Consider the following 11803-nt stretch of genomic DNA (forward strand, 5'->3'; position numbering starts at 1 on the left):
TATTTCTAGATCTGTTTACTGTAAACGTGTTATTGTGTTCCAGTATGTTTTGGTTGTTTTTTTTACAGAACATCATTAAATAAAAAGTATATAAAAACAAGTTCTGATATATCCAGATGACAAATTAAAAAAGTAGTATTTATCTTGCTAACTGAAGCAATATCATTTATTTAACGGCTTTATAAAGACGTTTAAAGTAAGAATACATTACATTTAATATGGGCTGAATTAAAATAAGTTAGAAAAAGCCACACACATATTCACTGATGTTGAAAAGGTTGAAGTCAGTAATTAACAGGTGAATGAAGACTTTACGTTTCTGCAGGTTATCTGGTTGGTGTCACTGCAGCAGCAAATCCAGGTCTCGCCTGGCCACCGGGCACGTGAGCACGCAGCTCTCAGGCTGCCTGCTCCCAGTAACGTTCCTCCCACTGACCAGTATTATGGGGAAAATGGAATGGAATCGGATCATGTCTGTCACTGTGTCGAACATCTGAGGACAGACAGCATGTGAGCTACGGGACAACATCTATTATTAAAATAGAGCTGCTCAAAGTCTTTGGGGCACTGGCGGTTACATAACCTTACAATATTAATCGAAAAAAATGATTTGTTTTTACTTATTTACTATCCTAAAAATGAGGTGAAACTTTGCAGAGCACTTCACTGGAGACTCACATCATTGGATCGCAGTCCTGTCCCCAAGGCGTACTTGTTGGATTCTTCAATAAACCGTATTTTTATGTTGTAAACCTTCTTCTCGTAGTACACGGCCAGCACCAGAGGCTCACTGTTGGTGTTCATGGAGGAGTTACGAACCAAAAAGGCCCCATCCTGGCACAGACAGAGCAGTTTAGACACATTCTGGTGATTCCATTTGATACTTCTGGAATTAGAAGCCTGTCAACCACCATGTTCACCAGGTGTAAAGCATGCTCAGCGTCCACCCGGCTGCAAACGCCGACGTACCACTCTTCTTTATAGCATGGCTAGAAATACCACACAGCTTTGTTAAGATGTGGTCTGCAGCTCACAGGCTGCTTTAATGATTACTTGCATGTACCTGTTGAGGTTCCTCCATGGGAACAAAGTCATGATGTTCTTTGCTTTGAGGCCTCTCCTGCTGAAGGTGCCCCACTGGCAACATTGATATTATAATGCCCTATGGTGAGGCATACTATATTGATTGCAGTGATGCAAAGCACAACTTACCTCTTCTTGCTCTTTCTGTGGGTCTTAGTGAGGAAAATAAGAGCATATATAAATTAAAATGCCCATAGTTTATTTTTCTTTTTTTTTTTAAAGCTGAGGAATCAAACTCGCACCTTTTTTGTCTGTAGCAAGTCTCCAAATTCAAAGAATGACTCTGAGTCTGACTTGGGTTCAAAGTTTCGTCCGCCCTCCAGGGATCTAACACACATCCATTTTTCACAGACAATAAAAAAAAAGGTGTACACACACTGGTGATGCAGAGCTGGGGCTTTGTCTTACCTTCGGTGGGTGGGCTGAATTCCTCCTATTGCAAATGTAAAATTAATTAGACTGATTTCAGTGATGTGAGTTTAGTGACACCTGAGTTTGTATATTATGAGCCCTTCATTGGATAAAAGAATGATGGAATAAAGAGGATGAAGAAGAACAAGTAACAAGCAAAAGTGTCATCAGGAAGTTACAGAAGAGAACTAGAAACAAACGGAACCTTTTAGGTCCCATATACTTTCTGTGAACTGTAAATACTGTTTCCTTTTACACTACAGATTGTCATGTATTGCTTAACTCTTGTACATACTATTAATTATAAGATTTATATTTTACACTGTATCTAACAAAAGGTGTAATGTGTAGAAACTGTAAAAAATATTTTTCTTTGAAGAACAAAAATGTAAATATATAGTAGATGAATTAAAATAAAATGTGCTTAATAAAACACGCACTCACTGTTTTAGAAGCGCGTGGGCTGGGAAAGAAAAAGAAAAAGAATTCAATAACAAATCTCAGAGAGTTGTGACACGTTTTGACCAACAGATGGCGCCACGCCTCCACCAAGTACTCACTCGTTCCTGCAGGGTCTATGCGGACTCCGTCCGGGCAGATCTCTCACTGGTGAAGGAGAGAGTCTGGAAATACAGAGAGACCAAGATGAAACCCCTGACTTTATTAAAACCCAACAATGAATCACGAAATCAGCTGTGAAATGAGAATATTACCTGTGTGAATTCTGTTTGGTAAGAAAAAGAGAAACATAATCACATTTCTTTAACTCACACTGAAACAAACAAACCAACAACATGTATTCCTACCTGACTTCTTCCTGGCTTCAGGTCTCTGTTGACGGTAGGCCCTGTTTTCATGCATCATGCAGGAGAGTATAAAAAAACACTTGTGTGTCAGCACAGCAGCATCAAAGAGTGAGAACTCATCTTCACATACCAACATAAGACTGTGGAGGAAACCCAGTCTGTAGATGGGTGTTTAAAAAAGCAATTGCTCACAAAGTTGAAGCTTTTAGTGCAGGAATTTGAGTGATTGGGTAAAGCTGCTACATCAACACGTCCTTTTACAATTTAGGCCTCCCTTTGGAATGTCGTCACCTTCACACACTGTAATTGTGGCTTTACCTGAAGTCACTGGGTATTTCCTGGGTGGGATGTTGACAGTGCTCTAATGGAGTGAAGGACAAGACGCATGAACTCAAAGCAGAAGTCCAAATATGTTCAGTTAAAGGAAACCCAAGGCTTACAGTGGGGACAGCAGAAAGACCGGGAGCCAGCTGCGATCTGGGAAGATCCCTATCTTGGAAGCAAAAGAAATCGTCTTATCAGAGCAACTTACGTCACACCTGTCACTGGCTCTTAGCTCACAGCTCACTTTTGTAAAGAATGCAGAGGGCGGATGCTACAAATGTGGACAAATTTAAAAGCCACTCTAAGAATCAAGCTTTAGCCGTGCAGCAGAGAGCCGCTGGCTGGCGGCCACATCCACGCAGGAGATAAAGGGGGTCTGTTCACACTACAGGCTCCACCATCTCCCCCGTTTGGACTCCTTGATAATTGTGTTCTCCCACAGTGGAAGGCAGCCGACAGATGGCCCTGGAGACCCACCAGCAGATCATGCTCGCTCAGCGTGACTTCTCTCCTCTCACACATCCAGGCTGTTGCTTTCATTCCCACCACAGCTTGCAGTGGAACTGTGCATTTTCCCCCCTTTTTTGCATTTCACTAGTAAAAATGATCTGACTCTAAACTTGCGAAACACTTTGCTAAGTCTTATCTTTGTAGAGTTTAGCGTCTGGAGTTGAGGATTGAGAGTTTGTGCCTGGATGTTTTCTTTTTTAGGTGAGATGGAAGAGGTCAAATAGGCTTCAGTCAATGTAAGATTACACTGAGAACCTGCACTGACACGATGATTCGATGAGGTGATGGTGATACAAAGAAAAAAGGCTAAACTGGCAATAAAAAATCTACCTGCGTATCTGGTGCCATGAGTAAGCGGCCTTGCAAGCACGTGCGGCTTATGCACCTCCAGGTTATCCGCCACATCGTACTCGGGTTCCGAATCGTCGTTGCCCTGATGACCGTACCTGTCCATCCATCTGGGATCCTGTCAGATGTGCTACACTGGATTAAAAAAACAAAGCCTACACGGCTCCGTTATGTCCATTAAAGTAAAGAAACTATGATTCACGAGAAACAGGCGTGTCACAAAAAGCACAGCGAAGGTAACAGTGTCACCCTAAATGATGAAAACCCATTTTCATCACACATAAAACTAAAGCGAGTGTACTCTGTGCAGCTAATAACACATCAAATCTCCACAGAACCAGCAGGAATATTCAGATATGCTCCTCTGAGCTGAACAAAGCTGAACACACGCACACACACACACACACACACACACACACACACGCACACACACACACACACACACTAAAAGAGCAGTTCCTCCTCAGTGAAGCAGGCGAGGGAGAGCTTTTGCTCCGGAGCAGCTTTTCTTCAGCTGAAACTGGGACAGCCAAAGTTTGTTTTTCTTTATTTTATTTTTTTTAATAAACCACAAAAGAAACTCCAGCCCGACGGCAACTTTAACCGACACCCACGTCGACAAAAGATGACCTCGCCTCAACAGAGTTGGAAGAGCCCAATTTATCCAGATCAGAATATTCTCTAAATTAAAGCTGCGTCAGCCATTTGTGACAATAGTGAGGTTCATTTGGCCATGCAGCCAAGCACAGGGCGTGTGAGCTGGTCAGCACTTTCAGTTTCATTTATAAAATTCCAGAACAACTTTCACCTAATAAGTCAAAATTAGTCTGTCTACTCAGAAGCAGGCTGAGTCCAAGCTGTACTATGTAATAACCATGTAAGAACCTATTGATTTAATAAAATCTATGAGAATTGGAGTTGAAATGTTTTACTTGAACTTTATTAGTGTAAAAGCAGTTTTCTTATTTACTTATTTTAAAGAGGGAGAGTAATTCCCTCTCCCGGATAAGCGGTAGAGGATGGATGGATGGATGGATGGATGGATGGATGGATGGATGGATGGATGGATGGATGGATGGATGGAGTAATTCTGTTGTTCCTGCTGCGTTGTAACAGTGATAGAGCTGAATTTGCTCGCTGCTGCACCGCTGTAAGGCAATTACACCAGAGACTGCAGCCTAAAACTGTGGTCTCTCCTGTGGGAACATTCATGCGAGAAAAAAGAAAAAAAGAAAAAAGAATCAGGGTACAAATGCAATAACTCACCATTATCACAGCAGACTCATGGCCGGTCACGCGCTGCGCCGCTAACGAGGGAGTGAAATACAAATGAAAAACATCATTAGTTTGGTGTTCTGCCGATGAATGTGGCCTTCCAACACAATTTCGTCCTTGGACTTTTCCGTCCTGACATCTAAACACGCTGAAGGAAGCAGCTTCACGGGAGCCAGAGTCCAGCCGCTCTCATTATTAATCAGACACAAACTCATTAAAACTAACAAGTGAGAATTGAATTAACTTCTATAATTAAAAATATCTACATCTTTTTTCCTGTGTGTAATTATCTTGTAAAAAGAGAAAAGCAGATGATACTCAGTGCCCACAACGCAACGCCGCTTCCATTATAACCACCTGAAACCTTGGCAGGCCTCTTAATGCAACATTCCCAACCAAAGACAAAAAGACCTCATTCAGACTTTGCAGATTATTTCAACAAATATCCTGCTGTGTGCAGAAGCCTCACAACTAAAGCAGAGAAGATTTTTTTTTAATCCACAGCAAATTTTCCCTTCACTCGATCTGCAGTTTCCAGGCAGATTAATGTCAATTCAGGCACTAAGTAGCTTAAAAGGACCTTAAAACAAAGTGGCAGACCTACAGAAGCATACGGTGAGGAAAACACAAGCTCTCCAGATCTTCATGAAATGTCTTGGTCAGGGTAGAGAGAGGCTGTTAAACTGTGCTCAGTTTACTGATATGACCACACACACACACACCACACACACACACACACACACACACACCCTTGCAAAAACCCCAAAGCATGTACAATCATTCCAGGAGGTCTAAGGAGTTCTTGTAAGCAACAAGGTGCTACATGGGAGTTGATCCAAAACAGATCTAAATGAGTAGACCAGAGGGAACGTTACTATTGGAAGATAAATCTAAAGAAGACAATCTAAAACGGGAAGGAGGAGGAGACGGGGCAAAGCATGTTGGACACAGGTGAGAGACATTAGTGTTGGTCTGATGGTAAAGAAGAGGGACCAAAACAATGAAAACAATGAAAGAAATGATAAACAAGCTGCAAACGAGCTGAATTACCCAGAATCCCCACCCCAAACCGGGCCCTCATTGGAGCCTTCCTGGTGACAGACAGTACTAACCACCGAAGCCTGAATCACAGTTCAGTAAGGCTGAACAGGCGTCAACGTGTGTTTTGTTCCAGATCATTTTAGTCTTTACAGTTAGCATTAGCTTAGCGAGTTTACCACAGGAAGGAAGAATGAGCACAGTATTGATCAACTATAAAAGAGTCTAAAGGATGTTGAGTTTCCATCATGTTTACTTGAGTTTAGATTGAAAAACAGAAACCGAGGAGGCTTTGTTTCACGTGAACCTTCGGCCGGAGATGATGGCAGTTTGGCCTGATGTCTGTTGATAGTTTGGGGGGTGTACGCTTGACACACCCGAAGCTGATAAAAAAAAAAAAATCTGTTTTTAAAAAAAGAGAAAACGCTGCAAAACAACTTCCACTGGTGTCAAAGTGCAAGAATGTTTACCCTTCATGGGTTTAATAAAACTTTCCTGTTCGTCGTGAATGATGCAAATAAGGAGCGAGAGCGCAGTCCGTCAGCGTCACGGATATCAGAGTTTGACACTAATGGATTTTTTAGGTCACATTTGCAACTCTGTGTGTATTTCACAAGATTAAATATAAATTTTAAATCAGATTTCTGCAAAAAAAAAAGAAAAAAAGAAGAGAGACAGAAAGATGAGCAGAGGTGAACTCTGGTCTGATCAATTACTGTTTGACGCGTTTCCTGAATTGGAGGAAAAAGGAAGCTCTACCTCAGGGGTGGGGAACCCTTTTCATATCGAGGGCCATTTCAATTTTTATAAAGTCTTCCGAGGGCCATACTATTATGAACACATACCTAGGGATGCAAAAAAAAAGACAAAAACCACTGTGTTACTAAGTCTCATGATTGCTGCATTTGAGTTTGAATTATTTATTTAGCACACATGCATATAAAATCACCAAATAAATAGAATAAAATGACAAGTAAAATATGTTTTCATGATCATACAAAACAATAAAAAGAGGTGCAGAGTTGAGGCAAGAGACCCGTAAGGGCCTGTTCGAGGCCTCTACTCACAAAAACTGCAATACAACAAGATAATCAAGAAAATAAATGAAAAAGAAAGAAAGATAAAGACAATAACAACAACAACAACTAGAAAGCACTCGGAGAGCGCAGACCTCCGCCAAGCGCAACAATTCCTGGCATATTGTGATTTCCACCATAAATATTAGTCCCACATATACTTTGACTACATATTTAGATTCCTTGACCATAAAAACATACCGTTAGCCACTGGAATCATAACAATATATGTCTTAGTTCAGTAGTTATTCACGAAAAAAATTCACGCTTTGAAACAATTTTACTTTGTCCGGCGCGAGCGCCTCAGCGGCGGATACGAGGCGCGTTCACGAACTCTCCTTCGTCGTGAGGTTTCAGCTTCGTGGCTATTAATTCACTCACCACAAAACTTGCACGCGTAATATTCTCTGTCGGTACATGGTCGTGTGAAAGCTGCTTGTTGAGCCTCCAAACTCCGGCGAAGAGCATTAATTTTATCCAAACTCATCTGTCCTTTCAACTCGTCGAGTTTAGCGTTTTTCGCTAAGCATTTTTCGTCCGTGTCAATCAGTCCAGCCCACTACGTACATCACATGCTGTGTTCACTGACCCTGACCTTGACTCGGACATAACATAACCGTCTGTTTTATCTCAGAAAACGGGAAAATATTTCATCTTGTTACGAAAGAAATTTCAGGATACGAAAGGCAAAAATACGCTACCGCTGCTACTCGCAGCTCGCGGAGTTTAGCGAATGGTCCCGCTGTATAAGTGCACATATAAAATATAAAAATCTTATTGCGTTGCGGGCCGGTAGAAATGGTCTCGTAGGCCGTATACGGCCCGGAGGCCGGAGGTTCCCCACCCCTGCTCTACCTTGTGGAAATCGTATCTAAATAGAGGAGAGAGCATTTAGGAAGCGCTGGAGATTGTGAAAATGTCAGGGCACATTACAGGCTACTGACTGACAGTCCCAAAAGGGAGAATCAAAGTCAGAATGGGATTTGGCGCCGCGGTCCAACACGCGGCGGGGCCGTCTGTCTGCTTTTCAGAGCTTACTGGGCCATGACAAGTGGTGCCGGATGAGAAGTGTGAAAAGGAGGCAGATTAGAAACACGGTGCTGCCGACTGAAGCTGAGCAGTTAGTCTGGAAAATAAACTTGTGACCTAGAGAAATTGAGTGCAGGGGATTTGAGGTGACCTCAAACAAACAGGCTGCATGAGGCAACGCCACCCGCGGATGCCGAGACGATGGACGACCCACGTGAAGTGTGCGCACGCTTTCCTCTAGTGCACGATATCATGGCCACTCGACTAACAGGACCGGTGCAACAACAGGAACAGTAACACAACCAGATGAGAGCAGCTCTGAAAGTTTCATAAATGAAACCCTGCTATGGTTAGTGCAACTTCAGTGTGGCCATAGTTACACTGTTATTGGTACTTTGGAAGGGGGGAAACAACAACATGAGCACCGGTCCTATTTATAGTGGACGGAATCAAACTTTATGTCCGAAAATCTGTATAATTGATGTGGCTGTTCTGTATCTTTGCAATCTTTCTCGCACTTACTGCTTCTATATTTTATCACTAAATATGATTTCAGGACTTTTTAATGCAAGAATTTCTTTTCGCAGTCATACAGCTTTCAAAAAATGAGCTAATCTCATTATTTTTCCATGATGTAACAGGAAATATACAAAAATATACAAATTCACAGAGCTGAAAACATCCGTATGGAGCAGGAACGTGGCTGCAACATGACCCAAGAACTTTGATGGAGAACAGCCGCTGACGTTGGTGGATGCGGCTAAAGAGAGGTCATTTAATACACCTGTTAGACGCCGGGGCGAACGCTGCACCAGGAAAATACTGGAGGCCGAGTATTGATCAGAAAAACTGCACTATTGATCTGAACAAGTCGGAAAAGTCACTGGTTTTTCAAAGCAGATTAAAATCTGAAGGGCAACTCTGCAAATTATTTAAAAGGGTTACGTAATCCAGATTTAAAACATGACCCCGAGGCTCTTGGACTCCTAAAAGATGATTTGTGTTATTGATATTACACAGCAGATTTTGTGATTCATTTTAAAGAAACTGTCATTTTCTGTCAATTACCCGAGATTATTTATTTTTACATCGCTGAAAACCGAGGGAAAGGAATGTATGATCTTAACATGTGGATTCAATCCTCACAGTCTGTCTTTATAGATTAGCCTTGTGCTACATCTTTGGGTAAAACAGATTTCTGTCTAAACCTTAGGTCAAAATGCTTCTATTTTTGTATCGGGAGGCTCAAATTAATCACGTTTTATTTATAGTCGTAAATATTTTTCATCAAAGCAAACAGGAAAAGGAACAAAAACTGCTCCTGGAGTATTGTAACAAACTAGAAAGCTAAGTTTAGCATTTCATGCTGCATTTAACAATCACAGTTCACAATGAACTAATAACAGAGGATTCTGCAGAGGAAGAAACGAGTGTACCATAAGAGAAAATGTAGATGGGTCTTAGAATCAAAGGGGAAAAAGAGCCCGGCTGTCTTCAGCTTCATCTATTTTTACAACTTCTCCCTCTACAATTAAAAGCTGAGAACAGTTTTGAAGACTACTTACTGTTTCAGAAGCCTTTTCTCTTAGCTGATTATGTCAGTAAACACACGTCTTGTGACTCTCAGCCCACCTGGTTGGGGCTGAATCTGTCTCGCTGTTAAGTATTTAAAATGACTTCCTGTGTTATAGAGAAACCGTCTCACATCCGGAGGGCTCTTTTGTGGCTTTAACTGCTCGGAGGGGCTGCTGGAGCAAACCTTTATTCTTCTTGCACTTTGCTCACCCAAAAACCATTTTGGGTGCCCAGTGAAAGGGGTTAAATGATTCTGGCAGGTATTTTTTTATTTGAGAAGGGGCATGGTGACATTTCAACAGCTCTTCCACCACATTTAACAGGAAACAGGGTGACATTTACCTTCCTTATTAAATCTCCAAACTTTGTGTTTATACTGAAGCTCACAGCGAAACAAGACTTTCATCAAGCACAACATTTCAAAGAAAAACGTCCAATTTCTCTGCTAACATTAACACTTCGACTGCCAAAAACATGCAAAAGACATCTTTTTTCCTAGGGATGAAAACAATTTGTCCAGTTTATAATTACCTTTTTTAACTTTTGGTTGACGTTAAACAACACCTGCAGGTTTCCAAGGTAGTTTTCTCTGTCAACTGGACTGGGTTTCTTCTCTTGAAATTGTTTCGCCTTCTATCCAGAAGGCTTCTTCAGTTCGAAATGTTTTCAAGAGAAGAAACCCAGTCCAGTTGACAGAGAAAACTACCTTGGATACAATGACCTGGATGATTGAGAATCTACACAGACATCTTGCATCACATTTTGGGAAAGATACCCTTCGTTTGGTGCGAGAGCTTGAGAAACCTGCAGGTTTCCTTCTCACCCGACAGGCTACTGTAGAACTTAACCCAATAGTTGGGTTATTCAAACGACCAATAATTTCAGTCATGCGAGAACACAGAAAACTCTTGAAAGCAGCATCTGGCTTCATCCCGCCTGCATTGCAAAGAAACTTTATGCAACAGCCCACTCTCGGTCATAAGGATTTCCAAAATTTGGGAAAACACACATGAAAACACACATTAAAACACACATGAAAACACTTCGGCAGCAGCAGAGTTATGCTGGAATGACCCAGATGCAGGAAAATAGAGGGATGCAAAAGGTTTTAGCACGGCAGCTTAAAGCACGGCCGCCTGCAAACCTGCCAAACTGGACAAATGCAAACATTTGTCTGTTCTTCAGTCATTTATGATAAACATAAATGTGCAGTCTGGTGGAATTCTTTCATTTCTCCTCGACGGCTCCTCCTCGCCTGAATAACAGCGTCCACCTGTGCACCAGCAGATTGCACCTGCCTTTCAAACATGGGAAACACAGAATCAAAGCAGTCACAGTGAATTCACTTCTTTGCTGCATGCGCGGTCGGCCAGCGGATAACAGCGCGCCTTTGAAATCATACAGAAAAAAAAATACAGGTTGGTCATCTTTAAAAAAAAAATGTTGTTTGCAATTTTCAAACAAATTTGATGGAGATTGGACCACTTCAAGTCTAAGCAGGTCAAATAGTGCCAGGCTAATAAAATGAGAGCAACTTCCTGTCTTTCTGTCTTGAAGGTTGCCTTTGCCAAAACGGAACACATGAGCACAAAATATCTCTCTCTCGCTCTCCCTCCTGTGGTTTCTTCTCTGCGATTGTATAGCATGACTTCCTGACAGATTACCATCTCGCCTCTCATATTCACACCGATGGTTATCTCTGAGCTGCAAACTCCCAGCACATCTCTACGCCTTGCCCCCCCACCCAGCAGCATACCCTTGGGTTCATCAGTCTGGCGGCTCATCCTGTCACCCACCGTCCCCACCCTGCAGCACAACCGCAAAAGCAACCCAAAAAAAATACATTTGAGCTATTCTTCCCTCCTTCCAAGTGGCCTTATCATCCAGAAATGAGATCTTTGGTTCCAGCCGCAGGAGGGGGAGAAGCAGCAGAGGATTATGGGGGGAACTGCAAAGACCAAGAACTCACGCAACTTTTAATATTATTGCGAACACCACGGATAGATGGCGCTGGACGCATGTTACGATGTTGGGTGTTGCACCATGTTGTGCAGCGCACAGTGCTCCTGAGTTTTATCACAAAGTCACACCTGACAATTTTAACCTGATCATCGTTTTAGTGGGACGTAGATATATGAGTATAATGAAATGACACCTCCCCAGTGTCTTCTGCAGGAAATATGTTTACATTAACCTATTTTAATATAATAGAATGATGTGTTATTATGAGTGATTGTTCACAGATTGTGTGGTGGCTGTCTTCTGGACATACAGAATATTTATATATGAGGGACTGATATAGTGTCATGGAGTGAGATAGATAAGATC

General features: G+C 42.0%; 1 protein-coding gene across 8 annotated transcripts; it reads right to left on the minus strand.

Moving 5' to 3' along the window:
• Nucleotides 1–138: 138 nt before the first annotated feature.
• On the minus strand, nt 139–9576 carry LOC130531750 (cytokine-dependent hematopoietic cell linker). Of its 8 annotated transcripts, none has more exons than XM_057043864.1 (14): nt 9466–9576; nt 4749–4789; nt 3465–3600; nt 2741–2789; nt 2619–2661; nt 2208–2341; nt 2055–2117; nt 1939–1957; nt 1326–1516; nt 1213–1235; nt 1064–1137; nt 912–989; nt 679–834; nt 139–493 (listed from the first exon to the last, which is right to left on the minus strand). In XM_057043864.1, the coding sequence occupies exons 6-14, from the start codon at nt 2288–2290 to the stop codon at nt 341–343; spliced, it is 840 nt and encodes a 279-aa protein (XP_056899844.1). In that variant the 5' UTR covers nt 2291–2341; nt 2619–2661; nt 2741–2789; nt 3465–3600; nt 4749–4789; nt 9466–9576; the 3' UTR covers nt 139–340. The 8 variants fall into 8 exon arrangements, with proteins under 8 accessions (XP_056899844.1, XP_056899848.1, XP_056899849.1 ...); XM_057043868.1 differs by having other exon boundaries at nt 3465–3617; nt 9466–9525; XM_057043869.1 differs by having other exon boundaries at nt 3465–3612; nt 9466–9517.
• Nucleotides 9577–11803: the final 2227 nt, after the last annotated feature.

Source organism: Takifugu flavidus, chromosome 9 (genome assembly GCF_003711565.1).
Source record: "Takifugu flavidus isolate HTHZ2018 chromosome 9, ASM371156v2, whole genome shotgun sequence".
Classification (NCBI taxonomy): domain Eukaryota; kingdom Metazoa; phylum Chordata; class Actinopteri; order Tetraodontiformes; family Tetraodontidae; genus Takifugu; species Takifugu flavidus.

Excerpts from the sequence above, each read along its gene's own strand:
- LOC130531750 (XM_057043864.1), bottom strand. The coding sequence starts at position 2,290 with ATGTTGTTGGTTTGTTTGTTTCAGTGTGAGTTAAAGAAATGTGATTAT. Across the intron at positions 1,236-1,325 it reads ACTTGCTACAGACAAAAAAG|ACCCACAGAAAGAGCAAGAA; the intron begins GTGCGAGTTTGA and ends TTCCTCACTAAG. Across the intron at positions 1,138-1,212 it reads CACAGAAAGAGCAAGAAGAG|TGGGGCACCTTCAGCAGGAG; the intron begins GTAAGTTGTGCT and ends CAATGTTGCCAG.